The 21676-nt window shown below is 45.3% G+C and overlaps 1 protein-coding gene across 2 annotated transcripts in view; it reads left to right on the top strand.

The window, feature by feature from the left end:
* The first annotated feature begins 4391 nt into the window (after positions 1–4391).
* itga4 (integrin alpha 4) overlaps positions 4392–21676 on the top strand; it is a 19087-nt gene continuing 1802 nt past the window's right edge. The window contains exons 1-28 of one of the 2 annotated variants that reach the window (XM_068736638.1): positions 4392–4853; positions 6054–6242; positions 6568–6686; positions 7056–7156; positions 7693–7825; positions 8038–8105; positions 8397–8529; positions 10285–10370; positions 10843–10905; positions 10988–11128; positions 11242–11350; positions 13185–13279; positions 13810–13900; positions 13982–14027; positions 14312–14466; positions 14683–14837; positions 14952–15104; positions 16328–16404; positions 17219–17360; positions 17726–17824; positions 18483–18559; positions 18649–18738; positions 19390–19477; positions 19680–19787; positions 20119–20244; positions 20424–20549; positions 21102–21200; positions 21332–21451. In XM_068736638.1, the coding sequence (XP_068592739.1) occupies positions 6067–6242; positions 6568–6686; positions 7056–7156; positions 7693–7825; positions 8038–8105; positions 8397–8529; positions 10285–10370; positions 10843–10905; positions 10988–11128; positions 11242–11350; positions 13185–13279; positions 13810–13900; positions 13982–14027; positions 14312–14466; positions 14683–14837; positions 14952–15104; positions 16328–16404; positions 17219–17360; positions 17726–17824; positions 18483–18559; positions 18649–18738; positions 19390–19477; positions 19680–19787; positions 20119–20244; positions 20424–20549; positions 21102–21200; positions 21332–21451 (2976 nt within the window). In that variant the 5' untranslated portion in view covers positions 4392–4853; positions 6054–6066. Of the gene's footprint in view, positions 4854–6053; positions 6243–6567; positions 6687–7055; positions 7157–7692; positions 7826–8037; positions 8106–8396; positions 8530–10284; positions 10371–10842; positions 10906–10987; positions 11129–11241; positions 11351–13184; positions 13280–13809; positions 13901–13981; positions 14028–14311; positions 14467–14682; positions 14838–14951; positions 15105–16327; positions 16405–17218; positions 17361–17722; positions 17825–18482; positions 18560–18648; positions 18739–19389; positions 19478–19679; positions 19788–20118; positions 20245–20423; positions 20550–21101; positions 21201–21331; positions 21452–21676 lie in introns of both variants that reach the window. The other variant, XM_068736637.1, reaches the window with a different exon arrangement.

The raw sequence follows: 21676 nt of genomic DNA, 5'->3' as shown, positions 1-21676 counted from the left end.
CCAGAGGATTAAGATCTACACTCTGATGAAATGATTCAAAGAGTTCAGATTTGGTGGGAGGACATGTTTCAGTCTGGATGTATAGAGCTGAAACTGAGATCAAGTTTGAACCGGGACTGTGAGAAAAGTGAAGGAAATGAAACAGAAGAGGAAGTGGTGAAGCTGTTTGCTGAATCTGAAACAAACAGCCACTCATACAGCACAGGACGACTTATGGACTTATGCTTCATACTGGTTATAATAACTGGTCTTACTGGCAGTGTTGCTTCCTCGGAAACAGGAATGGGAGTTCACGTGTTTTTACCTGCTTCACATCGTCTGTCCTCCCGTCCATTGACTGTCTGCCGTGACCTCTGACCTCCTGATTGCTGGCTGGGCGGAGGTTCTCAGTGACCTCAGTGGAACCTGCTGAAGGGATGCAATCAGCGCTGCAGGAACACTTAAGGCAGTCAGTGTGTGTGTGTGTGTGTGTGTGTGTGTGTACAGCACAGCTACAGCTGATCAAGTCTGCTGACAACAGTTTTCATCTCAGCAAAAACTTTGGTTTAACCCTGACAAATATCATATTAATACTTGAGAGTTTTATAGTCTTAATATTGCAACCAAGGAAAACCCTGCTCTCTGATTGGCTCTCAGGGGTCTGTTAAAATCATTGTCGTTGGTTCAGGTTAGCAAAAGTGCCTCAGACTCTGTTAGCTCATGGCAGGTGTATCGCTGAGGACCTGAGGGAGAGCAGCGTTGAGCGTCGGATGAGCGGTTCTGGAGAAAGCTGCGAGCAGCAACACCCGACGTTCTGCCAAACGGGCAGAGCGACAACAATCTCCCTTCACAACGTGGAGGAAACGTTCCTTAACATGAGGGGCCTCAGAGTGTGGGGGAGGGTGGGAACAGTAGCTGCTCAGATTCCAGCATAATAACTGCAGGGTCATTAACAGGAAATACCAACAAACACACTGAGTGGACGTGTATATGTGTGCGCTTGTGTTTGAGTTCCTGTCCGCCGTTCACGCAAACAGTCTGCTCCACAACTGTCTCTCTGTCTGCGGCTATTCATACACATCGTTAGCAGTGAAAAGTGGTACGGACGCTGTAAATAAACTTTGAAACCGCTCTCCCTCTTGTACTTTCTTCGCGTCCCTCGATCTGGTTTATTTATCGATGCCGGTTGTGGTTGGAGGCCTGGAATGAATCACGGAGCTGTTTGAGTTCAGACTGTTCAGACTGTTTCAGGACAAATGCTCTTCATCTGAACTTCATCTGAACTTCATCTGAACACGGCTCACACTAGCTGCTCACCGCTCTGCACTACTTATAAAGTCAGTGTTTACTCCAGTCCAGTAGCACTGGATCACACAGAGCTGGTCTGTGTAAATATCCCCTAAAAATAGGTTCTACAGAATAACGGCGGGATCAGCTGACCACCTGACTGACAGCACAGAAGAACTGATATGAGGGATATAGGATGTATCTTCTTCTACTGCTCTGTGAGACTGTACCACAGACAGGTGAGACTGCACCACAGACAGGTGAGGCTGCACCACAGACAGGTGAGACTGTACCACAGACAGGTGAGACTGTACCACAGACAGATGAGACTGTACCACAGACAGACGATGCTGCACCACAGACAGATGAGGCTGTACCACAGACAGATGAGACTGTACCACAGACAGATGAGACTGTACCACAGACAGGTGAGACTGTACCACAGACAGATGAGACTGTACCACAGACAGGTGAGACTGTACCACAGACAGACGATGCTGCACCACAGACAGGTGAGACTGTACCACAGACAGATGAGGCTGTACCACAGACAGATGAGACTGTACCACAGACAGGTGAGGCTGCACCACAGACAGATGAGGCTGTACCACAGACAGATGAGACTGTACCACAGACAGGTGAGACTGTACCACAGACAGACGATGCTGCACCACAGACAGGTGAGGCTGCACCACAGACAGATGAGGCTGTACCACAGACAGATGAGACTGTACCACAGACAGATGAGGCTGCACCACAGACAGATGAGGCTGTACCACAGACAGATGAGACTGTACCACAGACAGGTGAGACTGTACCACAGACAGACGATGCTGCACCACAGACAGGTGAGGCTGCACCACAGACAGATGAGGCTGTACCACAGACAGATGAGACTGTACCACAGACAGGTGAGGCTGCACCACAGACAGATGAGACTGTACCACAGACAGATGAGGCTGTACCACAGACAGGTGAGACTGTACCACAGACAGACGATGCTGCACCACAGACAGATGAGGCTGTACCACAGACAGATGAGACTGTACCACAGACAGACGATGCTGCACCACAGACAGATGAGACTGTACCACAGACAGGTGAGACTGTACCACAGACAGATGAGGCTGTACCACAGACAGATGAGACTGTACCACAGACAGATGAGGCTGTACCACAGACAGATGAGACTGTACCACAGACAGGTGAGGCTGCACCACAGACAGATGAGACTGTACCACAGACAGATGAGGCTGTACCACAGACAGGTGAGACTGTACCACAGACAGACGATGCTGCACCACAGACAGGTGAGGCTGCACCACAGACAGATGAGGCTGTACCACAGACAGATGAGGCTGTACCACAGACAGATGAGACTGTACCACAGACAGATGAGGCTGTACCACAGACAGATGAGACTGTACCACAGACAGGTGAGGCTGCACCACAGACAGATGAGACTGTACCACAGACAGATGAGGCTGTACCACAGACAGGTGAGACTGTACCACAGACAGACGATGCTGCACCACAGACAGGTGAGGCTGCACCACAGACAGATGAGGCTGTACCACAGACAGATGAGACTGTACCACAGACAGATGAGACTGTACCACAGACAGATGAGGCTGTATCTGGGCTCAGTGGTGCTTAGAGCTAAATGCTAACTCTAGCATGCTAACACATTGGCAATGCTTTTTCGTAGATATAATGTTAAACATGTTCATGGTCCCCAGAGGAAGACTTTTCTTCTACACTCAGGTCAAAATGTATTCAATGAAATATCATGACATCCAATCGATGGGTCGACACAATATTTCCTACATATGTTCATGGTTCCCAGATGATGTGTCCTATAATGACTCGATTGTCCTCTGACCAGAGGAGCCATCATGAGCTTGATATCATCATGAGCTTGATATCTGTGGTTCAGGGTGACATGTCTCCACAACTATTAGATGCCACGAAGTTAAGGTACAGACATTCTTGTTCCCCAGAGGATGAATCCTTATGACTCTGATGACGTCATCCTCAGCTGCAGTGTGTGTCTGTATGCTCATTAGCCCATGTACAAACTAAAATGGTCAACATGATGAGGCTGTGTAAGCCTAGTTAAACAGTGAGTGAGTGATATAATGAGTTGTGCTCTCTGCATCAGGCTCCCCGCTGCTTTACGCTATGCTAATGTTGCACTGAACACCGCGATGATTACATGTCGCAGCACGAGGAGCGTCTCTTCAGCTGAGCAGGATTACAGACCAGCTGACAGCCGTGACGTCACACCGAACGTCAATCAACTTTAAGTGCACTTTTAAAAACCGTTTGGTGTCCTCCTGCTCAGATCTTTAACGAGGACGTTTTCAGTAAAAGTAACAATAGCACATCGTGGACATACTGAGAAGTTAAAGTCCTGCATTCAAAATGAGTTTCAAACAGTAGCAAAAGTAATAGAAGGCTACTTATTATGAAGAATCACATATACTTTATTACTGGACGACATTATTGAGCCATAAGGATGAGAAAAGAAGTGAAGTCACTATGAAACAATACACAATAGTGTCACAAATACACACCAACAATAGAACAGAATCAGAATCATACACAGGCTACATTACTTTGTTGTTGCAGCTGGTGAAGCTTATCCTATAATAATACATCATGATTTATGGGTTGATTGTTCTTATCTAAAGTGACTTAAGCTATCAGACACTGTGGTGATACCTGGAGCAGAGAGGAGACAACATGTCCATGCAGCGAGAGCTGTGGTGAACGATAAGCAGCCTACAATAGGCTCACACACCACCGTGCGCTAATGTCACATCTGTAACATCTGTAACATCTGCACACGCTCCGACCAACGTATTTATGACGTCATTTGTTTGCTTATTTGTTGTTTCTAAAGTTGTATTTTTGAGAAGTTTAGACAGTAGAAATCAGATTAGAGCCACGCGGACTCCACTCACACTGTAGTGATAACTGGAGAGGAAACACCCGAGCGCTCACACACACACACACACACACACACACACACACACACACACACACACACACAGAGCCGCGTGCACACCCTCGCTTGCTTAAACGGACATTGCGGGCGTGGAGAGGAAACACCGTTACACACACGCACAGACACACACACACACACACACACACACACACACACACACACACACACACACACACACACACACACACAGACACGCACACACTATACACTCGCGCGCACAGAGGGACAGAGGGAGGGTCTCCGCGCGCTCACTTCTCAGTTCCATTGACTTCATCTGAAACTCAAGTGAACTCTGCTTTGGGGGTTTCCTCTTCGGTTTTCTTCCACCCAGCTTCACTTTCTTCTGTCTTGTCACACAGACCCACAGCCTCGTGCGCTCCTCCAGCCCGGTTTCACGCACGAGACGGTTAACGGACCGAGGAGCAACAGGAGGTTTCCACGAGCGAGAAGGAATTAACGGAGACCTTTTGGAACACTGATTCTGGTTTCACATCTGCCGCCCGGAGGTGTTCCACTGATTCAACATCTGCCCGGTAGACCACCGGACCCGCAGTCTGATCCGGGATATCTGCTGACGGTACAGTACATCCCCCGGTAGTTACACGATGACCGGTAGTCGGTTAATAGATTAGTGACAGAGTTGATGAAGAAAAGTTTTCATTCATAAAAACAAACATTCTCCTAAACTATTCATTCTAAATGTTGAATTTATGGACTGTTGGTCAGATTGAAAGAGGGGTTTGGACATTTATATACATTTATAGACATTTATACACATTTATATACATTCAGTGTTTCTTTATAGACATTCAGTGTTTCTTTATATACATTTAGTGTTTCTTTATAGACATTTAGTGTTTCTTTATAGACATTCAGTGTTTCTTTATATTAATTTTAGAAACAGAACCGTCATTGATTAATCGATATGAATCTGTAAATATAGCCTTATAATAAGAGTAAGGAAGGACATGTTGGCTCAGTAAGAGAACCACAGCTTCAAGTCCTGATATCAAACTTTTATTCATTTAAAATATCTGAAGTAGATTTCCGTTGACACGGCCGGACCAAGAGGTTTGGGGGATCTCTGCCAAAATGTGTTCCTCCAACTGATTCTGTCTGATTTCATTTGTTGTATAGAACAAACAAACGTGTTAAAGGGTGACTTTGGTACTCCTCAACCCGGACTCTATTCCCCATGTTGTGTGTTTAAGTGATTAGTGATGATTTTGAATTGGTTCAGTGTTGAGCGTCAAAGCTGCAGCAGGCCGCCGTGTAATCGCTGCTCAGCGTCAACGTGCGTCCACTAAACTGCTTGTTGTTTGACGATAGTAAGCTACGCTTGTTGTACTTCAACACACTCATGTTCCCACCTTTGTCACATGACACAATAACAAACATTCTCTATTGGTCCAATTAGAAAGTAGGGTCCAGGTTGAAAAACAGTTGCCATTTATTTAGTGAGCTTTAGAAGTGCTGATAGGTCGATTCTGTTACTTTTGGACAGAGCCACGCTAGCCTTTTCCACCTGCGTTCAGTCTTTATGCTAAGCTAGGCTAACCATCTACTGGCTGAAGCTGCAGCATGTCTACAATGAGGGAAATATTAAAACACGAGACTTTGCATATTTTCGACATATTTTGTACCTTTAGAACCTTTCCGATCATCACTAACATTTAAATAAAGTTATGTGAGTTTAAACAGATGACACGAGTTTGTAAAGATGTTCTGATCTCATGTGTATTGGTTACTGAGTTGTGTCTCTCTGGTGTCCCTGCAGTCTGTCCTCCATCATGCGTCCCTCAGCGGGCAGCATGTGTGTGCGCTGCAGCCTGGTCCTGGTCCTGATCCTGGTCCATCCTGCAGCAGGGTACAATCTGGATCAGGACCACAGTCTGGAGTTCAGCGGCCCCTCCTCATCCATGTTTGGATACTCAGTCCTGCTGCATCGCCATGGAGCCCATAGCTGGTATTGATCTACCGTCAACGTCTTCTGATCTACAGTTGATCCTTTGTTCATCTTCTGGGCTTCATTTATTGGTCCTCTGTTGGTCCTCTGCTGGTCTGCTAGAGATCAGTACATGTAGATCCATTTGATTATGTTAATGCTGCTCTATTAGCTGCCATCCTCACAGAAGGGCTGTGTCTGCGCGTGTTGGTGTGTGCATGCTAATTAGCCGGTCCTCGTCAATGAGAGACGCTCTTTGATGCTTCACACACAGATGCCATTCAGACGCTGAGCAGACACAAAGACAGATCCTGTCTAACTGTCTCTCTGTCTCTCTGTCTCTCAGGTTGGTGGTTGGAGCCCCGGTGGCAAACTCATCCTCCAGCCCGTCGGTTCAATCTCCCGGAGCCGTTTACCGCTGCAACATCACCGCTGAGTCCCGCCACTGCCACCCCATGCATGCTGGTGTGTTTCCGTCTGTGTGTGTGTGTGTGTGTGTGTGTGTGTGTGTGTGTGCTGTTAAGTCTTTTCTCCGGCATTTGAAACCCTAGCATGTTCCTCACACGATAGAGCAAAAGATGAGGAGCGTTATCTGAAGCATTTACACACACACACACACACACACACACACACACACTAAGAACCGGTCTGAACATGAGTAAACACAGTATAGGACTCAGTTGTCTACCATGTTAACACTATCAGCTGGTCAGATGTGGCCTTTAACAGTGAAACACCAATTAATCACCCGTGAAGGCTGCATGTGTGAAACTGTTGAATTAATGTGTGTGTGTGTGTGTGTGTGTGTGTGTGTGTGTGTGTGTGTGTGTGCAGACGTTCTGATGTGTGGGAAGACGTGTGATGCAGAGAGCGATCACCAGTGGCTGGGAGTCAGTCTGTCCAGACAGCCTGGAGTCAACGGAGGACATGTCCTGGTAACACCTTCTTCTTCTTCTTCTTCTTCTTCTTCTTCTTCTTCTTCACTCGAGGCTGGAATTGTGCACATTAACGACAGTCTCAGTATAGTTCACATTGCCTCGCACAGCAACAACAAAAATAGGATTCATCGCTGTTCTCCAGCAGTGACACAGCAAATGTGTAGCTCCACAAACATCCTGTCAAGTGTGAATAAAGCCACCATGGAGCATTCACACAAAGCTCTGTTTCTGAAAGAGGCTTCACATTTAGACTGTGACTAAAAGATTAACGCCATCCCTTCAGGTTTAAAACAGGCTGATGAACGGGCTGACTATGGTCCACACACACACACACACACACACACACACACACAGACGTCTCTCACAATGACATGGCTCATGAGAATAACTACTACACTCAACTGCTAACTTGTGATTGTGTTATTGCCAGTAATGAGTTTGTGTCACATGGCGTTTATATGCTCTGTGTGTGTGTGTGTGTGTGTGTGTGTGTGTGTGTGTGTGTGTGTGTGTGTGTGTGTGTGTGTGTGCAGGCATGTGCTCACCGCTGGAAGAACGTCTTCTACTCAAAGAAAGACGGCCAGAACCACAAGCTGCCTAACGGAGTCTGTTATCGCTACGGTAACGACCTGAGGCACTCCCAGCCCATCATCCCCTGCTACAGAGGTACAGGAGCGCTCAGCAGCGTTAACGCAGTGTGACTCCATTAACAGAGACCCTGAGTCTGATGGAGACGAGTTTTGGATTTTGTCTGGACCTCACTTCTTTCGTGTGTGTGTGTGTGTGTGTGTGTGTGTGTGAACGTAGCAGCTAAAAACATTTGTTTTTTATCTCCTTATTTATTTGTTCACCTCGACATGTCTGTTCGTCTCTCTCAGACCACCAGAGGAAGTTCGGTGAGGATTATGGGTCGTGTCAGGCCGGCATCTCCAACTTCCTGACAGAGGTCAGTGAGCTCCTTTAAACGTTTGTTTTCACAGTTTCCACTGAATGCGATTGGTCCCGGCTGTCTTCTGTAAAACTTCAGACGTGCGTGATGTTGTTTTTATATCTGTGAGCTATGTGCTCTCTCACTGTTCTTCCTCATTCTCTTGAAATGTAGTACTTTTTATTTCAGCTTCCTGTCAAAAGATGAAACGTCACAACTCTCGATCTTAAGCAACAGATGTTTAGAGAAATGTGTATTACAGAGGTGCGATAGAGCCTTTTTAATATATCATGCCTGTGTCTTTCTCAGGATCTGATCATCATGGGGGCCCCGGGGACGTCTTACTGGACAGGTTCAGTTCTGGTCTTTAACACGTCCAGCGGGGGGATGTCGGTGTACCTGGACGACGACGCTGGAGCCGTCAGCTTTGGAAGCTACCTAGGTAACGGATCCACCTGCTACTGTACAGCTCCGTACCGACTGTAGTCAGTACAGTACCACAGCCACAGAACTATGCTGCTGCTGCTGCTGCTGCTGGTCCTACCAGGCAGATACCTTCTACCCTCTTCCCAGCAGCTACTGAAACACAGATAAACTCTGACTCCCAGTCTAAACAGGATGGGTTTTGTTTTGAACAAGTCCTTCTCATATAATTCTACACAGAATATCTACACAGGCTTTGTAGTCTTGTCTGTTGTGTCTATTTTCTCCACACTTAGGCTCATAACTACAGCGATCGTGTACTCGGCTCTGAGCGCCACTAAGCCCACAGAATGCCTCCTGTGTGCTGACAGCGCTGCTCACAGAGGACTCTGATGCTGCGCTGCCTGTAGACTGTTGCTATTCAGATATTATTCAGATATTTGGCACCTGGCGCTCGAGAGGAAGCAACGTTACTGCTGGAAAGGTTTAAGGGTCTCACAGAAGGAAGAGCGCTTTCTGCCCCCCACATGTTTAATCCTTCAATATTCTATATGCAGAGATGTCAAAAAATGACCTTAACTTACATCTCATACAAACCAAATGTATATTTCTGCTTCACGTTCAAAGTGTTCACCGTGAACCGCTGGGAGGCTTTTATTGTGAATCACTGTAAGAAAGGTATTTATCATCAGGATCAAGCGGGTCTTTGATGGCGGTGCTACTCAAGATAAGCATTTAAACATTGCAGGGAGGAATAATACACAAAGTGTTCTGCCTGAATGAAGATATCAGGACGGTGAACAGCTAGCTACAGCTGCTATGAGCTCTAGTGTGAAGTTTAGATTTTAATATAAACTTTAATTAATTCATCATTTTCAGTTGGTTAATCCATTCAGCCTTGTTCTGCTGCTAACCCGGGTACAGATCACTTTAATTTAATTCATTATACCATAAGAAAATTATTTTTATACACCGCTGGGAAGTACTAAAAAAAATGATGTTGATAAATAATTGGTCCCATATTACCAGGTAAAACCTGCATTAAATTGTGTTATTAAAAAGGTGTTAAAAACCTTACGTTTACCTTGGTGAACATGTAAAAAGTCACGTGCATACATGACCAAGAGCCAAGTTTCTTTAATCCTGATTCAGGAAGTCAGGTTTACATGATAAATTATGAAATTAGTTCTCTGCAGCGAGACAAAAACAAAACCAGCTGTGTGATGTTATCTTCACTCAACAGGAAGCTGAACAGAAAGGTGTGATGTTCAGATGAAGGCGCTTCTTCTCTCTGCAAACACCTTCCCTGAAAAGACTGATGAGTGTGTGTTGTCTTCAGTTAGGAGTGTGTGTGTGTGTGTGTGTGTGTGTGTGTGTGTGTGTGTGTGTGTGTGTGTGTGTGTGTGTGTGTGTGTGTGTGTGTGTGCGCACAGCAGATGAACTTGCTGATCAGGACAAATAAACAGGAAGTAGCGGTTTACATCAAAGACGGAAGCTCAGTGGTTGTGGTTTTTACATGTTCTCTTTGCGTTTTGACTAAAATGTATTTTCAACCATAACCACTAATGTCAAACCCTAACCCAAACCAGAACCCTTCAATCAACCAAGACTTCATTTTACCTTTCAAATCTTAGTTTCACATTTTCAGTCTGACATATTTATTATGAGTGTGTTCACATTTGAAAAGGGCCACCAACCAAAACGTTTGTGAATCAAGTGGTAGAATCTTTAAATGAAGTCTCAACATGTGACACTGTGTCCCGCTGTTGTCCAGGTTACGCTGTCGGAGCCGGTCCCTTTTTGAGTCCTGGTACTGTGGAGGTGGTGGGCGGAGCTCCGCATTACAACCAGAAGGGCAAGGTGAGACCTTATGTACAGTCCATGGGTGAGACCTCATGGACAGTCCATGGGTGAGACCTCATGGACAGTCCATGGGTGAGACCTCATGGACAGTCCATGGGTGAGACCTCATGGACAGTCCATGGGTGAGACCTCATGGACAGTCCATGGGTGAGACCTCATGTACAGTCCATGGATGAGACCTCATGGACAGTCCATGGGTGAGACCTCATAGACAGTCCATGGGTGAGACCTCATGTACAGTCCATGGGTGAGACCTCATGGACAGTCCATGGGTGAGACCTCATGGACAGTCCATGGGTGAGACCTTATGGACAGTCCATGGGTGAGAGCCACTGTCTGTTTACCGACTGCACTGAAAGTCTGAGTGTTGGTTGTGTGTGTGTGAAGTTGCTGTAGGGTTGTCGTTGATCTTGTGTGGCGTTGTGTACGTGTGATGGTTGGAGTCAGCGTGTGTCTTTGTGCCGTGCAGGTCTTCATCTTCACCGTTGACAGCAACATGCTGCGAGTCGTCTCCGAGGTCTCCGGCAAAGAGGTGAGGAGCCACCTAGCGTTAGCGTCCTCCATTCAAGACAATGGTATACTTAGCACTCGGCTTGTGTGCGTTTGTCTCACAGCTGGGATCGTACTTCGGCTCCAGCGTGTGCGCCGTGGATCTGAACGCCGATGGTTTGTCAGATCTGCTGGTCGGCGCTCCCATGGCAACAGGCGTGACTAGGGAGGAGGGAAGAGTCCACGTGTACATCAACCAGGGCGACGTGAGCACACACACAACACAAATACTAAACAGAGTTCACCTGACCCCTGACATCCGGCTCAGGCTCTTGTGTTCCACGCTACATAGTAATCTATTACCTGCTTCCTGTCTCAGGCGAGGCTGTTGGAGGCGGAGTTTCAGCTGACGGGCAGCGATGCCTTCGCCGCCCGGTTTGGAGAAACCATCGCCGACCTGGGAGACTTGGACGACGACGGTTACCGGGGTAATGAGCACACCTGCACAGCCTGACCCGTCTCAAGTATACACCACACTACTAATACTGCTGGTACCATTACAAATACTACTGCCACTGTTAACAGTACTGCAATGTACTACATCTTCTACTACGTCTGATACTGCTTCTACTACCACAGCAACTACTTCTGCTGCTGCAGATACTACTTACAACCTCTGGACTACTGCTGTACAACATGTTCCTACTGCTATTACTACTACCACAGCAAACAACTATAGTACTGATAATAGTACTCCAACACTGCTTCTACTACTGACACTACTAATAAATACGGATACTACTATTGCCATATACTTCAATTATTTTTTTAATTTTAAATATATTATTTTAGTGCAAATACTACTATAACTATAACTACTGCTGCAACTGCAAATTCTACTGCTGCTTAATACTACTAATACTACTGCTGCTGTTGGTTATGCCACTGTAATACTATGATTCTACTAATAAGTAGTACTATAAATACTACTTCCTAACTGCTAGTACTACAAACTACTACTACTTGTTACTATTACTACTAGGCTACTCCTGCTAATACCACTGCAAACATACATGTTGCTAATAGTACTCCAAAACTGCTTACTATTATTTCTGATACTACATTACTTTAAAAGCTTGTACTACTAACGCGTCAGCTGCTTCAGTAGTAGTAGCAGTAGTAGTACTATCTTCAGTTGTCCACTAAGTATTTCCACTGGAGCAGGTGGGGGGGCACATCGTTGCTCAAGGGCACCTCAACAGTGGTGATCAGGGAGCTGCTCTTTGATTTTCTGCCCAGATCTGCTGCCTCACAAATGATCCTACTAATACTACTAATACTACTGCAATACTTTGATGACTGCTACTGCACTGAACAGCCAAAAACACATACTAAAAACACAAGGGAACACATCCACCCACCAAAAACAGTAACTGCCACTTCCTGATAACTAACATCACTGACTTTAACACAACGCCCTCACACTCACACACACACACACACACACACACACACACACACCATCTGTGTGTGAAGGTTGGAGTGTGTTATTACGTTCATTAAAACTGTAATGACAAACTGTTGCTGCTCTGTGACTGAACCTGCCTTCTAATCTGCCACAGCTAGATTAGTGTGTGTGTGTGTGTGTGTGTGTGTGTGTGTGTGTGTGTGTGTGTGTGTGTGTGTGTGTGTGTGTGTGTGTGTGCTGGTGTGGTCCAGAAAAAAAATACAGAAACTGTTTGACTTTCAGACCCTCACGTCTTCAAAGGACTCAGGTTAAATATTAAAGGAGCATGCTGCTGTTTTCTCACGTTTGTGTTCTAATCCTGGATACTTTCATCCTGCTGAACATTTTACAACAGGGCCTTGCACACACACACACACACACACACACACACACACACCTTTAGTAAAGGGTGCCTGACCTCCCAGAGGATCAATTAACCACTTATTGATTGACAATCTGCAGCAGGATTCAAGTCTCGACATGAAGCAGTGGCTACCTGGAAGGAAAGAAATCAATTTGTAGCTTTAAGGTTGAGGTAACGCTGAGGGCTATGGAGGAAATCAAATATGATATTTTTGGCCAAATACCTTGATATGGATATTGTTTGATAGGTAACTAAGTGGGTATGACAGCTAGAGGGAAAGACAACACTTATGTCATATTACGATATCCAACATACGAGATGATACCTAGTCTCATTTCACGATATTGATATAGTATCAATGTACCGCCCAGCCCTAGGTGGAGGTCAGGCTGATGGAGCCAGCAATAGTCCTCACAAATGCAGTAATATAAACGTGTGTGTGTGTGTGTAGATGTGGCGGTTGGAGCCCCACAGGAAGACGACCTCAAAGGAGCCGTCTACATTTACAACGGCAGGGAGGACGGCATCTCACCAACTCCCTCTCAGGTACAAATAATAACGCTAATAATAACAATGAATACATTCATGAATAAATAAATAAACATCATTATAATGGATTTTATGATTTGATTTGAGCTAATATACTTAATAGACAATCACAACTTGGCGAATAGTTTCATTCCTATCAGTTGAGGACAAACTTAGCTCAGCAGTGTTTTGTGTGAATTATAAAATGGTTAGATAACCGAAACGTATTCAAGCAAACACAGCACAAACAGCGTGAACCACCGTTGCTCATTCGGGACACATTCACCTCCTGTTTGTACAAACTGAGAGCCAAGTTTGATGTCATTGGAGATTATGCAAGAGAGGCAGTAAGACGATCCTCTCACCTGATCCTCATTATGACAAATATTACATTTAACCAGGATTCACTGTGCTGAGTCCGAAGAGGACATTTGAATGAGCTTGTTCTGTTCTGTGATAACCAACGTGGTTTGTGTGTGTGTGTGTGTGTGTGTGTGTGTGTGTGTGTGTGTGTGTGTGTGTGTGTGTGTGTGTGTGTGTGTTTTCAGAGGATTACTGGATCCTCTCTGGGTCGTAACCTCAGGATGTTCGGCCAGTCGCTGAGCTCTGGCATTGACATTGACGATAACGGCTACCAAGGTAACCTAAACAACCATTTCCCGTGTCACAGCATCCGTGGTGTTGTACAGTTAAACCAGATTAAACTCTCTGTCTCTGCAGATGTGGCGGTTGGTGCTTTCCTCTCAGACTCTGCCGTGGTTCTCAGGTAAAACCACACTGTTCTTTTCAAACAGGACCTAAAACAGCTCCAATTTCTGCTCTGTCTCCTTTCATACAGGAAGCGTCCTTATTTTAGCCGAAACAGGACATCCTGTTTATCCAAACACTTCCCAACATATTGTGGAAAGAAATCTTTGCTTTGAATAACAACATTTAGTAGAAGCAGATTCCTGATAGTAAATAATAAGATCCATACTGTTTTCAATCCACATTGGAATGAAATGACTTCAGTCACTCTGCTGTAATCATTTCTCTGAATGTGTCCTGTAGGACCCGTCCGGTGATTCAGGTGAAGGCATCCCTGATTCTGCCCGAGCAGGTTGACCAGCGGGTGGCGCTGTGCCAAGAACACAAGACTCCAACTGTCTGCTTCAACGTTACCGTCTGCTTCAGTGTCAAGTCCAGACAGTTCAGAGGAGCTATAGGTACTGTAAACATGTAAACACACACACAGTATCCACAGTATCCCTCTTATCACAGCAGCATCATGTAGAGAAAGGCCTGCTGGGCCGACTTACAGTTGCTAAGCTGTGATTGGCCGGTTGCTGTTTGGGGGAGGGGTTCAGGAAATGGTCAATTATATTGTACATGAGTGTGTATGATTTACCTACTGATGTTGAAGAATTTCCCTCTCTCTTCAGATCTTCAATACAATTTGACCTCTGACCTCCTCCATAAACCATCTTTCCCTCATCGTTTCTATTTCCATGGCAACTGGTCAGCCAATAGCACAAGGGGGCGTGTGAGAGCCCGACATGGCCAGCTCACTTGTACGTCACATGTGGCTTACCAAAGGGTAAAAAGACATACAGCTAATACTTCAAATTTGGGCGTAATACCTTGATTGGTTTAGCTGTGGAGATGCTAATTTTGTTTATTCCTCCTCTGTTCCTGTTTGTTACTCCTACAGAAAGATGTGAAGGACATTTTTACTCCGATCAAGTTTGAGGTTTCTTACAGTCACAGAGAAGCAAACACCCACAGAGCCTCTTCCAAAACCTTCCCTCCATTAAAACCCATTCTGCAGCAGAGCGCAGGACACCAGAACACTGTCACCAACCAGGTAGCGACCAGTGCTAACACCAGCTACTTACAGCTAGTGCTAACACCAATGTAGTACAGGCTAATGCTAACACCAGCTAGTTACAGCTTGTGCTGACACCAATGTAGTACAGGCTAATGCTAACACCAGCTAGTTACAGCTAGTGCTAACACCAACATAGTACAGGCTAATGCTAACACCAGCTAGTTACAGCTAGTGCTAACTCCAGCTGAGTTACAGCTTGTGCTAACACCAATGTAGTACAGACGAATGCTAACACCAGCTAGTTACAGCTTGTGCTAATTCCAACGTAGTACAGGCTAATGCTAACACCAGCTAGTTACAGCTAGTGCTAACTCTAGCTAGTTAAAGCTTGTGCTAACACCAACATAATACAGGCTAATGCTAACACCAGCTAGTTACAGCTAGTGCTAACACCAACGTAGTACAGGCTAATGCTAACACCAGCTAGTTACAGCTAGTGCTAACGCCAACGTAGTACAGGCTAATCTTAACACCAGCTAGTTACAGCTAGTGCTAACACCAACGTAGTACAGGCTAATGCTAACAACAGCTAGTTACAGCTAGTGCTAACACCAACGTAGTACAGGCTAATCTTAACACCAGCTACAAATTAGACTTTTTATACTCCTAACTCTTTGTAATAATTGCTCAGAGTATTAATTCTTTGAATTAGCCTAAATCTTGTTACAAGCATTAACTAGAAATGAATACTAGCCTACAGTTAACTTTTGGGTTGACTTGTATTTACTCATATGTGCTACTGCTGCTACTACTGTGTGCATTGTGCTGTCGCTAAATTAACAATAATATGTAAAAAAGTTCTATCCTTCACCAAACTGATCTGTGTTAAAGGGCAGGAAACAGCTAATCTTATTTCGGCTCCACCACGCACACACACACACACACACACACATACACACACACACACACACACACACTGAAAATGACTTCCTGCTAATCCAGATGTGTTTACAGCTGCAGCTCATTAACCAACATCAGTCAGCTCATCCAGAGTCCGCTCCATGTCCCACTGACTCATAAAAACTGAGCAGGGCGGGTTAACGTGTAGGAATTTGCAGCTGGAATTATTCATCAGCACATTAGTCATCATCTGTAAGGCTGGGCTCAGAGGTTGACGTCATCAATGAGGAAAATTATGACATCCATTATTATCATCATTGACGTCATCAATAAACTCACGGCTTCTTTTTCTCCGCCAGACTTGGTTTGCTCGTTCCTGTTCGCTGGTGAACTGCTCGACTAACATGCAGCTGTCTGCTCAACTGGTGCTGCAACAGTAAGAACACAGAGTCACACACACACACACACACACACACACACACACACACACACACACACACACATACACACACAGAAACACACACATACATACATACACAGCAGGAAGTTGTGTGTGAATTATAAAGAAAGTGACGAAATGATGAAGAGATTAAAACGACAGCAGTATTATATTTTATTAGTCCAGTTAGAACACATTAATATCAGTCAGGAGGTTGTTCTCCTCACATAAGCTAACACATGATGCTAATTAGCTGCTGGCTAATTCAGGAGGATTCATTAGCAGCAGCAGGGATTTGATTTTGTGTCTGGCTGTACCATGCTGGTTTCTTATGTGTTTGTCACATTAATGTACCATTTTTGTGTGAAATATGCTCATTGGCTTTTCTTCTCAGTGTCAGGATGTGGCTTACCTAGCTTAGCATAAACACTGACCTGACTCCTACGTAAGATAACAATATATATACCTGCCTAAACAACAAACAGTCATTTTTGTGTCTGTCCGTGTGTGATATGACATGTTAATTGGTGAGCTGTAAAGATTCTGGTAGGTATATTTTTAAACTATTGCCAGGCTAGCTGTTTCCCCTTCATGCTAAGCTAAGCTAACCGTTGTTGTTGTCAATATTTTTGTTATATTGGTTGTTACATTGGCAAGAAATGTAACAATATATCGAAGTTTATCATTTCCTTATCGGGAAAATGATTCTATAAAGACGAATGTTACAATCATTTCTTTCAGCAGCTTTGCTCTGATGTCTGACCGGAGCTTCGGTGTTGTTGTTTACCTCGTTCTTCTTCTTGTTTGTTAGTCAGCAGCAGTACTTTGCCCTCGGCTCTGGACAGACGATCATGTTGAAAACCTCGCTGCTGAACTCCGGAGACGACGCCTTCCTGCCGAGACTGATGCTGCGTTTCCCCGACAACATCCACTACATCAAAGTCCTGCAGAACGTGAGTTCAAGTAAAACCAGAGGATTCAAATCCTGGTTGATTTGGCGACACTAGTGGTTACCGCTGGAACCGCTTTGATAAAGAAGTCGGTCAATAACTCGCCATTTCCCATCATGCATTGAGACACCTCGATCTGATTTCATGCTGCAAGTTTTCGACACAATGGTTTATATTTTTACTGGTAATTACAGAATGTACACACAATTAATGGCTTTATGCAACGACAAATAGAATCAAAAACATGAAATCTAAAGAATTATAACTTGCTCACAACACAAAAAACTCATTAAACAAAGTGCACTAACTGTCTGTGTGTGTGTGTGTGTGTGTGTGTGTGTGTGTGTGTGTGTGTGTGTGTGCAGCAGGACAATGTGGTCAGTTGTGACGTCACACAGGAAGTCAACAGTACAACAGCAGGTGTTGACTGCAGCGTCACCAGCCTCCTCCTCTCAGCCAACGCCCAGGTAAACCTCAGCCAATCACACACACCTGGATGAAATAGTTTAGGTTAGGTTAGGTTAGCATGCTACAATTAGCACAACATGAATGGATGTCTGAACCACTCAAGATCCATTCAATGGTTGTTGAGACTTTTCACTCCAAAGCACAGATGTGAACCTCATGGTTCATCAGCATTAGCATTCATGCGAACCATGAATGTCATGAATAAATTAATTTGTGACCGGGACAGACAGACAGACAGACAGACAGACAGACGGACAGACAGACGGACAGACAGACGGACAGACAGACATTGCCATCTTCAGAGCCACACAGTTCGTTAAAATGATCCTCAGCTCCGTCTAACTCTGTAGATCAACGGTCAGATCCATCCTGTACTTTTTGTCCCCAGCATTTCTCTGGTCAGCAGATGTTTGCTGTACTTCCTGTGTCTCAGTTGTTTCTCAGAGTTAATGTTGTGAAAGACGCTGTTGAAATATCTGAGTTCCCCCCAGAGAAAGACTGAGCAGCAGTTTTAAGGTGGATGTGAAACGTTTCAACTTAAAGACGAAAAAGGACTAAATACACCGGACTAGAGTCCACAGGACAGAAGGAACACGAGTACTGATCATCCTGCAGCTGTCCACTCAAAATCACCGACGCATTTCCTGTTTCTTGCAGTTGAACATCAACTTCCTGTTGGACATCAACCAGAACAGCACACCTGGTGACGTCACCATTCACGTCAACACTAGCAGGTAAGGACACTTCCACAGGTGAAGGAAGTCCTCAAACCCTTTACAGGAGTAAACGTGATTAAAATGGATTAAATCTGTCTTCTCCTCAGTGATAACTATGAGAGGGAAGAGTATCTCCTCGACAACTCCGTCAGCCTCCTCCTTCCTCTCAAATATGGAGTCAACATTAACATCCACGGGTGAGTCGGCATTCATTACTATTATCCCTTAACATAATAATATCAGTGATAATATATAGCATAGAGCTCCTCCTCTACTTCCCTTGCTTGGACCGCACACATCTTCAGACTCTTCATTTTGATCTCACCTTCACACCTGTAATGCACACTTGTGATGTCACTGTGACACACTCTGTCCACAGACGAAATTACAAATATTATGTAAATTAATTATTACAAATACTTAACATCCCACCTGTTTTCACTGTTACACATCACAGCAAAATCAAGTGATTAAAGGAAACAAGCATAACCATAAACATAACCCATCAGATTAATCATCAAGATGTTTCTGTCATCTGAGGGGATCGTTTGCATATTGTTGTTGTATCTTTCACAGAACATTACAGCCAAGTCAAGAAGATATATTTTTATTCTGGAATATGGGAATGAATTCAGCATATAGTTTGTTTTAGATGTTTTTAATTGAACTAAACTGTTCTAGATTCAGAAAGGCAGACAGACAGTTGGATTAAGTTGCCATGCTGATCTGTTGGATCGAGTGTCACCTGTACAGGTGAATAGCTGCAGCTCATGCCGTAGTGCACCGAGGCTGAGATCAGCACCGTTAGGTCGTAGCGCCTCGCTGACTGTCTGTCGTCTGTCCTGCAGCTTTGTGACTCCCACCTCCTTCGTGTTGGGAGATGAAGACACGACTCCGGTCGACTGCTACTCTGAGCGATTCAACTACACGTACAAGGTATTACCTACGCTCCTCTGGGTCAAACTGCACAGAGGAAGGCTGGATATGAAGCAGACGTCAATGGTGCAACACGTCTTCTGAATGTGAAGCTACTGTACCGTCTCCACTACAGTTCAGAGGGGACACGTCTTAGATCTGATGTCCCTCTTTGCGTTGTGTTGATCTCTTCTGGTGTCCCTGTTGTTGTGTCCGTCTGCAGGTGTTGAACTCTGGTCCCAGCAGGTCTGTAGACACTGTGGTTGACATCGCGCTACCGAAGATCCTCGCCCCGTACCGACACAGACTGCTGCAGGTGGTGGACTGGCAGGTACGTCCGGCAGCGACGCAAGCAGCAGCAGCGCAGTCAGCAGCGCAGTCAGCAGAAGAACTGTTCGCAGGATATTTGAGACACGTGTCAACCGCCGATGTTTGAGTTTACAATTTGCTGCCATCTTTGTCGGTTACTGGAGCCAGAGAAACTTTTGGAAAAGTAGGCGGGAGCTGAGGTGGAGCGGGAACGTTTTGGAACGTTTCGCCGCTGTGTAGCTTCCTCTTGGAGGCGTGCTGGTAGAAGTAGTGGATGAAGTACAGTAGTAGTTGTCACGTCACGGTAAAAGAATATGAATGAATATTAATCTATACATTTTCTCTCCCTGCAGTCGTCTCACGGCGTGTGTTCGATCAAAGACACGACTGTTTCGGTCCTCGACGACTGTGACGTTCCTCAAGCGTCCTTCATCAAACAGCTCGTCTTCTTCTTCTCCTCCACCTCCACCCGCAGAATGGTACACACACACACACACACACACACACACACACACACACACACACACACACACACACACCGAGCAGAGTCAACGATCACCACCCAACCCCTATAGTGTATGAACTTCAGTCTTTTTCTGTGTGTGTGTGTGTGTGTGTGTGTGTGTGTGTGTGTGTGTGTGTGTGTGTGTGTGTGCAGTCCTGTGGCCGTGCTGATGAGCTGTGTGAGCAGTTAGTGTGTCGTCTCGGTAACCTGGAGGCGGGGAGAGATGCCTTCATCCAACTGGAGATCAGACTGAACCCTGCTGTGCTACGCCAAGCTCCGGTAACACACACACAGACACACACACACACACACACACACACACACACACACACACACTACTCTTTTCACTCAAACTTCATCAGCTCATGTGTAACCACAGTGTTTTTTTGTTTGTGTGACTCTAACTGATGCCAAAATGCAGGTGTCCTACACTCAGTGCTGAGCCTGAACGCGTCCCTTGTGGACACAGACAGCGTTGCACCCTAACACGCTGCTTTCATGACGTAAAACTGATCCACAGTAGAAAGACTTGAGTTCAAACTAACCTCAGCTGATCTCTGCTCAGTGACTGCAACTTAGCGCTTCCTGCAGCAACTGAAGCAGCAAAAACAAGTTCAGTTTCTTTCATGGGAAGACTTTTATTAAGGGAAGAATACAGGAAGTGTCGAGTTTCAGTTCAACAACCAATACTGTGTTTGTCCCTCAAGGCGTGACCCACAAACACACACAAACACTCAAGATCAAGAAAAGAAGTTGAAATGACTTCTTATGTTCAATAACTCAAATGCGTTTCGATAAACGGATTAAAGACTCCCGATGTCTCCGTCTCAGGGTCGTCAGGGCGTCATGAGGCTGGAGAGCACAGCGACGATGTCCAGTCCCAGAGAAGGTCCTCACACCGTCTTCATCACCGAACAACCTGCAGCGCAGGTAAAACACCTCGACACCAGCCAAGACCAGTCTGTGTCTTCAACCTGGAGCCTGTCCGTCTGTCCGTCTGTCCGTCTGTCCGTACTCTATCTGTCCCCAGTAATCAGATGCTGTATGTGGTACGTTTACAGGTGGTGGTAGAAGCTCTTTTTACCCAGAAACCCACAACAACAGTGAAAGTCTTCATCATCGTCATCAGTCTAGTTCTGGGTCTGATGATCCTGGCTGCTCTCATCTGGTGTCTGTGGAAGGTAAATTATATTCACTTCATCTTTTTACAATAAAGTATATTTTAATATAACGGACTGATGAGCTCCAGTATATCACAATACAATAGTACTACCTGTGTGTCTCTGTCTCTACTCGTCACCTGTCTGTCAACCTGTCTGACTACCTGTCTGTCCACCTGTCTGACTACCTGTCTGTCCACCTGTCTGTCCACCTGTCTGTCCACCTGTCCGTCCACCTGTCTGACT

The sequence above is a fragment of the Cebidichthys violaceus genome, unplaced genomic scaffold (assembly GCF_023349555.1).
Source record: "Cebidichthys violaceus isolate CVI_PGR_0920_01 unplaced genomic scaffold, fCebVio1.0.p SCAF_71, whole genome shotgun sequence".
NCBI classification, from domain to species: Eukaryota; Metazoa; Chordata; class Actinopteri; order Perciformes; family Stichaeidae; genus Cebidichthys; species Cebidichthys violaceus.
This window is presented reverse-complemented; position numbering and strand designations above follow the sequence as displayed.